This window comes from Enhydra lutris, unplaced genomic scaffold (genome assembly GCF_002288905.1).
Source record: "Enhydra lutris kenyoni isolate GAN:26980312 unplaced genomic scaffold, ASM228890v2 scaffoldscaffold14, whole genome shotgun sequence".
Classification (NCBI taxonomy): Eukaryota; Metazoa; Chordata; class Mammalia; order Carnivora; family Mustelidae; genus Enhydra; species Enhydra lutris.
In genome coordinates, this window is record NW_019154098.1 from 469,815 (window position 1) to 478,147 (window position 8,333).

An 8,333-nucleotide genomic window follows, 5' to 3' on the forward strand; every position below is an offset into this window, starting at 1 on the left:
CCCTCGCAGCCACCGTCCCTCTTCCAGTCCCTCGGGCTCCCTGAGCACCTCACACAAACGGGTCACACAGGTTTGTCTTTCTGTGGTTGGTGTATTTCTCAATGTTGTGTATGTGTCACAATTTCCTCCCCTCCTCCCCCACCGTTTTTTTTAAGTGCCATGCCCAATGTGGATCTTTTTTTTTTTTTAAGATTTTTTTATTATTTATTTATTTGACAGAGAGAGATCACAAGTAGACAGAGAGGCAGGCAGAGAGGGAGAGAGAGGGAAGCAGGCTTACCGCTGAGCAGAGAGCCCGATGTGGGGCTCGATCCCAGGACCCTGAGATCATGACCTGAGCAGAAGGCAGCTGCTTAACCCACTGAGCCACCCAGGCGCCCCCAATGTGGATCTTGAATTCATGACCCTGAGATCAAGAGTGACACGTGCTGGGGCACCTGGGTGGCTCAGTGGGTTAAAGCCTGTGCCTTCAGCTCGGGTCATGATCTCAGGGTCCTGGGATCGAGCCCCACATCGGGCTCTCTGCTCAGCGGTAAGCCTGCTTCCTCCTCTCTCCCTCTCTGCCTGCTTCTCTGCCTACTTGTGATCTCTGTCAAGTAAATAAAATCTTAAAAAAAAAAAAAAAAAAAAAGAGTGACAGGCTCTGCCAACTGAGCCAGCCAGGCACCCAGAAATGTCCTTCCTTTTGAAGGCTGAATGATATCCCACTTGCAAGCACAGACCACATTCGTCCTTCAGCGGGCACCCCCATGATTCTGTTGCTGGGGTTGTGAACACTGCGAATGAGGGTGTGTTTGGACAGCAGTGGCCGCCGTGTGCTTGCTGGATGATGGGACAGTGCGGCGCACGGTGCGGGGACGGTGTGGAGGCGATGCGGGGGCGGTGGGGGGGCGGTGCGGGGCGGCACAGGCAGCTGTCAGATGTGTAGGGGGGCCGGTGACGTGCTCTCTGGCTGCTCTGGGCTGGGCAGGAAGGTATCTGCTGGGAGAGATGGGGGGGACACAACGCTGTAACCGTCCCTCAGAATAATACACTGCTTAAACTATAACTTTAACTGATGAGGAGTTATACTGGTCACGCAGCTTAAAGATGACCTTGAGAAGAACCTGTACCAGCAGCAGGCCTCCGGTGGAGGGGGTGGTCCGTCCTTGAAGCCCAACGGCTGGGAACGCCGCCCACTTCCCTTTTTCATTGTCTCCCCTGCCTCCGAGAATGCCTCTGTTCAGGGAATCCCTTTAAGTGCGTTTGCGCCACTACAGATCATAGCCGCTGGGCCAGACACGCCCCACTCCTCCCCCGTTTACCTCCTTCACCTCCAAGGCTTGCGGCCAGCAGGACTCCCGCTCCCTCCGGCTTACCACCGGACCCTCGGCCGGAGTTTCAGCTTCGTTTCTTCTCCTTTGTTGCTGTCCTGTATCTAACAAATACGGCACGGAGGAGCTGTCCTGGGCCATGATCCTTCCCGTGTCCTCCCCGGCTCCCGGGCCACAGTCCAGCTGTCGTCCCCTGCTCCCGTTCTCTGACAGTTGACTTCTTTGTGTGTCATTCTTCTCCCATGCGTCAGGAAAGCCGCACGAAGCAAGGGAACGTGGTCCAGCACGAAGGTTACTGAGGTCAGAGGGGCTGCGAGGGACAAGCCACATGCCTGCCTCTCAAGGGCTCCCCCAGTTCTGCCACTCGGCCCCGGGACCCAGGAAGGCCGGGCTGCACGGCTGGTCTGCACTCTTCGCCCAGAGCTCACAGGCTGGCCGGTGCACGGCCGGAGGCGGCAGCCAGACTCCGACTCCTGCTCCACCGTCCCAGGGGCCCCAGGGCAGTGGGGTAGGAAAGCGGCCATTCTGGGCCCCCGGTCCTCAGAACTGTGTCCGAATCGCCCCCCGCTTCTCCACTTGTTGACCCAGAGGTCCAAGAGCCCTGTACGCCCCTGCAGGATGTTCCTGTCCCCTTCTCTGGCCCAGCTCCCTCTCAGGACCCAGAGACATCAGACTGCTGTGTGGTCCGGCTGTGGCACCTTCTAGCACTTGTGTAGGTGGGGTGACCTCAGGCCCAAGACACTGTGCTCAGTGTGATGCCCTGCCCTGGGCACACAGGACTCTGGGGACAGAGTCCTCAGGTCTAGGCTCCCAGAGGCCCTCACAGGGCTCAGGGTCAGTGCTCGGCAGCACCAGGGGGTAAGGGGACCCACGGGCTCCAGGAGGGGCCGGCCCCTCCCCCAGCATTGCCAACCAGGCAGAGATAAGCCAATGGGTTCAAAGACCAGGGAGGGAGCTAAAAGGGAGGGGCAGGTGCAAAACAGGGAGTCACAGCCCTCCCTCCAGCTCCTGGGCCTAAAGCCTGGGCTCCCGCCCACCCAGCCCAAGACACCCTTGCCTAGTGGCAGTGAGCAGAAGGCCCAGGTTCCCCTTTTGGGCTGCGGGGCTTTGGCCATTTCCTCAGGAAGTTTCCCCTGGAGGGTTTGGGAAGGGGAGCATGGCTCAGCCAGCACCTTTTCGGTTCCTTCAGAATCCAACCCCCAACAGGGACACCCCACCCCAGGCCTGGGGGGAGAGAGCCCCACCTCCCCACCCCCTCAAAGGCTGGGGGCGGGGGCAGGTGTCAAAGCTGCCTGAGCCAAGGAAGCCAAGCAGGGCAGTGGCTGGGAGGGGAGTGGGGCAGAGCTGTGTTCAGGGCCTGTGAGGCAGAAGGTTGTGGATGGGGCCCTGTGGGGCTGGGTGGCACCCTGCACCTCAGCCCCCCTTGCTGGCAGCAGCCTCGAGAGAGAAGGTCACCTCTGCCCCTCTGCTCCCAAGAGCCACAGCCCAGCGAGCAGGTGCCAAGGCTGCCCCAGGGAGGCCCATCCTCGCCCCCCACAGGCAGCGCCTCCGACCTGGACCTGACCTCCAACCGACGGCCACGGTGGGGAGGACCCACTGCTGGAATGGTTAACCCGCACCGCCTCAGGCAGCCAATCACAGTGCCGGGCAGGAAATACCGGGGAGAGGTCTGAGCCCAGCCCCAGTCCAGCCCAGAGCTCTGAGCGCGTCGCGGCGGGGGCGGGGGGGCTCAGCATGCCCGGCCTGGTCTGGGTCCAGATGGGGCTGCTGCTCGGCTCGCTGCTGGGCACCAGGACAGCCGCTCAGCCTCCCCGCCTGCTTCCCCTGTTGTCCTCCGGCAGGGGTGCTCTGGGCCGGGCGGCGCTGGGCAGCCTGTTAAATACGCTAGCGGACCGTGTGCACTGCGCCGAAGGGCCGTGTGGAAAGGTAACTGCCCCACCCGGCGGGTCCCCAGCCCGGCCCGCTCCACCCCAGGGCTGGAAGCAAAGGGCCCTGGGCAAACTCCAGGAGGCGGGTCGAGGGGAGGCTGGGTGGCCAAGCTCCCGGGTCCTGCCTGCCGGCCAGAGCCCACCTTCGTCTGCTCTGGGTCCAGACCGGCCCTCCTGCTGTTGGGGGCTGTGCTACGCAAAGACAGCTCCAGGCTTCAGGACAGCCTCCCCCGTCACCCCCAGGCCATCAGATTGGCCGTGGTTCCAGGAAGAAGCCACCCGGGGATAGAGGGGCCACTGCCCAAAGCCTCTGTGTGCGCGCGTGGCCTCGCGTAATCGAGGGGGCGGCGGCGGGAGCATGGGAAGGAGCCATGAGGCTGGGCTGGGTGAGAGAGGGGGAGGGCCAGACTGGTGTGCGTGGACCCCACATGGAAGTGGGCAGCTTCCTGAGCACAGACACCTGTGTGCGCCCCCAGTGCCTGTCTGTGGATGCCGCCCTGGCCCTGGGCAGGCCCGAGAAGCCAGGACTTGCTTCGGGGCCCGTCCTAGAGCACAGACACATCGCCCGCCTCAGTGCTGCTGCTGCCCTCTACCTCAGTGACCCCAAGGGCACGTGTACGGATGTGCAGGCTGGCCACTGGGCAACTCGTGCTGACCATCTCCTGGCCCTTTTGGAGGGCCCCAAGGCCCTCACCCTAGGCCTGATCCGGCTGCTGCAGAAGATTCGGGCCCAGGCTCCTGGCTGGCCCGCTGCAGAGGTGAGGGCCCCGGCAGGCTGGCCAGGAGTAGGCGAAAAGGTTCTAAAGGGATTGGCAGGGAAGGAGTCCACTTAGGGACTGGGCTGGAGTGGGCAGAACATCCCTTGAAGCTTCTCAGGGTACCTGGGGGAGTCTAGGGAGGTGTTTGGGCGGCTGGGTTAGGCTGAGGGATCACACATGGATGTCCACCACCAGTCAGGGCAGAAACCTGGGGAGCCCCAGGGGGTGGCTTCATCAGACAGGGGCCACAGGGAGGGGTCGGGCCCAGTGCAGGCCCTAAAGTAGGTGGGAGTTGGTGGTGGTGTTCTGAGAAGGCTGATCTCGGTCCAGGTTGGGGCAGATCTTGGGGTCAGTGGCACTGGGGACACGAGGGGCGATGGGAGAGCTGGAGGCCAGGAAGGCCACAGTGCAGGGAGGGGAGCTGAGCCCTGGCTCCTCCCCCAGGCCTGCACGGACCTGTCTCAGTTGCTGGAGGAGGCAGAAGGGGCAGGGGTTCCCAGCAGCCCTGGCCTGGTGCTGGCCGCCTTGGTGGACCATGTCAGCAGCGCGTCCTGTCTCCGCGCTCTGCCGACGCCCCAGTACTTTGTAGACTTCGTGTTCCGGCGGCACAGCGGCGAGACTCCCAACATCACACTGGCGGGTGAGGCCTCAGCTGGGTCAGAGAGTGGGCAGTGCCCCGAGTCCCCAGCTGCCATGTCCCTGGGGAAGGCAGGCCTGGAGCCCATACAGACGTTGTGATTCTGTCCTCCCGGCCAGAGCTGGAGGCCTTGATGCAGCGCCTGGGGGTAGGCAGAGTGGCTGAGACACCTGGTGACCACAGTGACCACGGCCATTTGAGAAATGGGGCCAACCACCAGGGCCCTGTGCCCCTTGCCACCCTGAACAGCAGCTCCAGCCTGTGGGACACAGTGAGCAGCCCCTGCACCATAGTCCTGGGGAGAGATGGGGTCCCCCCGGGATCTGCTCAGGCCCCTGATCCCCTGTGCTGCCACCCCCCAGGTGTGCCTGAGTGCTGAGGAAGTGATGGCTGTGTACGGGCTGTCTGACCAGGCTGTTGTGACCCCAGAGTCCTGGGCCCAGCTGAGCCCTGCCCTGCTCCAGCAGCAACTGAGTGGGGCCTGCAGCCCCCAGCCCAGGACCCCTCCTCGGGACGAGCTCAGCCAGGCGGAGAGTGAGTGCCTGTCTCCCCGGCAGTACCCGCCTGGCTGTGTCCATGGGTGTTGGCGGTGCAGAGGGATGATCTCACAGGGAGGAGAGTGGCCACTGGGCCAGGGCAGGGGTGGGGAAAGCTTGACTAGGGCTGGCAAGGGGAAGTGGTCTAGGAGTAGAGGGTCGCAGGGAAATGTGGGGGAGCCCAGGCGGGAAGGGTAGCAGGCTGCAATCAGTGTTAGCAGAGGTCTGGCCCGAACCTGCCCCTGCCTCCCTGGCGACCTTCTGCTTACTCCTGGACCCCACCTGCACTCCCTCCCCTGGGAAGTAGGGGTGGGGGACAGGCTGAGGGAGGGGCTCTCGGCCCAGCTCATGACCTCGGCTTCCTCCCCAGGGTATCTGTACGGCTCCCTGGCCACACTGCTCATCTGCCTCTGTGCCATTTTTGGCCTCCTGCTTCTGAGCTGCGCCAGCTACAGCACGGCCTCCCACTACATCATCCAGACCTTCCTGAGCATGGCCGTGGGCGCGCTCACGGGGGATGCCATCCTACACCTGACACCCAAAGTCAGCCTCAGCCTTCTGCTCCCTCCCCAGCCAGGAATTCCCCTGCCCAGTCCTCCCAGGCCCATCCTCCTGTCCCCCTAACCTCTCTCTTCCTGACCTCCGGCGGGGGCGGGGTGGGGGGGAGGTGGTGAAAGGGCTCTGGGGAGGACTTAATGCACCCTTCTCAGCTCCCTTCTCCCCCCAGGTGCTAGGGCTGCACACCCACCATGGAGAGGGCCCTGGCCAGACCACCTGGCGCCTTGTGGCCATGCTGGGTGGCCTCTACACGTTCTTCCTGTTTGAGAACCTCTTTAATCTCTTGCTGCCCCCGGACCCAGAGGTCAGGTGGGAGCTGGATGTGGGTGGGTGGATGGGACCCAGGCGTGGAGGCCTGACAGGCCCTGAGCCACTGTTCCCACAGGACTCAAAGGATGGGCCCTGCAGCCACAGCCATGGTGGCCACAGCCATGGAGTGTCCCTGCAGCTGGCACCCAGTGAGCTCCGGCCCACGAAGCAGCCCCAGGAAGGCTCTCGCACCGACCTGGTGAGATGGCCCTTCCTCCAGCGACCCCATACCACATCCCACAAGGACACCAAGGACCCCTTCCTGCCCCCACCCCCGCTCCCACCCCAGGGCTTTTGTCCCTGGCCTCGGATGCTAGTCACGGGACCCCGCCCCTCCTGGCCCTCCTCACCTGCCTGCCCAGGGGCTCATCCACGTGGACTATTCCCCACCCCCCCCCACAGGTGGCGGAGGAGAGTCCGGAGCTGCTGAGCTCCGGGTCCCGGAGCCTGAGCCGAGGTGAGCCCAGGGAAGCCCCAGAGGGATGAGGGGCCACGGATTGGGTGCGGAGCGCCAGCGCAGGCCAGGGGCTGGGGGCCGGAGGCCGGGGGCGCCGGGGTCGGGGGCCAGGCCGGCGCCGACCCTCGCCCTCCGCGCCCGCAGAGCTGAGGCTGCTGCCCTACGTGATCACGCTGGGCGACGCCCTGCACAACTTCGCCGACGGGCTGGCCGTGGGCGCCGCCTTCGCGTCCTCCTGGAAGACCGGGCTGGCCACTTCGCTGGCTGTGTTCTGCCACGAGCTGCCGCACGAGCTGGGTGAGCGGCGCCGGCCGACCCCGCGGGGGGGGGGGGGGGGGGCCGTCGCGCCGGGGGCGGAGCCTGCGCGGGTGTGGGCGGGGCGCTCGGCCTGACCCCGCCCCACCCGCCGCAGGGGATTTCGCGGCCCTGCTGCACGCGGGGCTGTCGGTGCGCCGGGCGTTGCTGCTGAACTTGGCCTCCGCGCTGACGGCCTTCGCCGGCCTCTACGTGGCGCTCGCTGTCGACGTCGGCGAGGACAGCGAAGCCTGGATCCTGGCGGTGGCCACCGGCCTCTTCCTCTACGTGGCGCTCTGCGACATGGTCAGGGCGGAGGGCAGGAGTCGGCTGCCCTGGGGGTGAGCTGGTCAGGGTCTGGGAGCTGGTGACTGACCCAGTGCCTGTCTCTTCCTCAGCTCCCCGCCATGCTGCACGTGCGGGACCAGCGGCCCTGGCTCCTCTTCCTGCTGCACAACATGGGCCTGTTGGGCGGCTGGACCGTCCTGCTGCTGCTGTCGCTGTATGAGGACAACATCACCCTCTGATGGCCCTCCCATCCCCTCGCCCTACTCTCGGGCCCTGGCTGCTCGCTGCCAGCCCACGGCTCTCTCGGCCCCTTGCACCCGCCGGCCAGTGTGGAGCCTGCGGTGGGGTACCCAGAGAGACCCGGGCCTTTGGAGTCTCCCTCCCACTCACCCTAGCATCCTTCAATAAAGACATTCTTGACCTTGGAGCCCAGCTGCGCTCTCCTTGCTGTTAGGAAAGTGTCTCCCACCGAGAAGGGCAGAGAGATGGGGCAGTACCTCTCTCCCGCCCTGGAGCTCTGATGAGTAGCCAGGAGAACTGGGTTAGGCACCCTCCAGGCGGCTAGCCCCAGTCCCTCTGTAAGGTGGAATCCCTGTGTCGGGAGTGGAGTCAGGGAAACTGGCCAGGGTCTGCAGGTAGTGGGTGGGACCTGGTCTCCAGTCAGGACTCTGACTTGTTTGCTCCTGGCAGAAAGACCCAGCCAGCAGTGCTCACACAGATGAGGGCTTGTTACTCTCTGATGAAAACCTGGCCTAGAACCTGGAGCCAGGCAGACGGGAGTGTGGCAGTTCACCGTCCGTGGGGCCTGGGCCTCCTCTTCTTCTTCTGCTTTTTTTTTTTTTTTTTAAGATTTTATTTATTTATTTGACAGACGGAGATCACAAGTAGGCAGAGAAGCAGGCAGAGAGAGAGGAGGAAGCAGACTCCCCGCAGAGCAGAGAGCCCGATGCGAGTCTCAATCCCAGGACCCCAGGATCATGATCTGAGCCGAAGGCAGAGGCTTTAACCCACTGAGCCACCCAGGCGCTCCGCCTGGGCTTCTTCTGACTCTCCTCCAGAAGTGTTCATCCTCTGAGTCTCCTGGGGCTGTCACACAGTCCACCACAAACTGGGTACCTTAAAGCGTATCTTAAAATTTATTTCCTTACAGTTCTGGAGGCAGAAGTCTGAAATCAAGGTGTCAGTAAGCTGTGTTCCTTCTCAGCTCTGCAGGAAGAAGTTGTCACATGAGAGTTTACTGGCTTCTGGTGGGCCC

The 8,333-nt window shown here is 63.7% G+C and overlaps 1 protein-coding gene across 1 annotated transcript; it reads left to right on the top strand.

Annotated features, from left to right (window-relative positions):
- Nucleotides 1-3,047: 3,047 nt before the first annotated feature.
- LOC111146740 (solute carrier family 39 member 4) lies at nt 3,048-7,317 on the top strand. The gene is made up of 12 exons (XM_022502415.1): nt 3,048-3,239; nt 3,718-3,999; nt 4,444-4,639; nt 4,756-4,907; nt 4,999-5,170; nt 5,543-5,715; nt 5,900-6,034; nt 6,116-6,238; nt 6,442-6,496; nt 6,641-6,793; nt 6,909-7,096; nt 7,189-7,317. Exons 1-12 carry the CDS (start codon nt 3,048-3,050, stop codon nt 7,315-7,317), a joined length of 1,950 nt encoding a protein of 649 aa, XP_022358123.1.
- The last annotated feature ends 1,016 nt before the right edge of the window (nt 7,318-8,333 follow it).

Coding starts and splice junctions, on each gene's coding strand:
- LOC111146740 (XM_022502415.1), top strand. CDS start 3,048: ATGCCCGGCCTGGTCTGGGTCCAGATGGGGCTGCTGCTCGGCTCGCTG. Junction 3,240..3,717: donor CCGAAGGGCCGTGTGGAAAG/GTAACTGCCCCA, acceptor GTGCGCCCCCAG/TGCCTGTCTGTGGATGCCGC. Junction 7,097..7,188: donor ACGTGGCGCTCTGCGACATG/GTCAGGGCGGAG, acceptor TCTCTTCCTCAG/CTCCCCGCCATGCTGCACGT.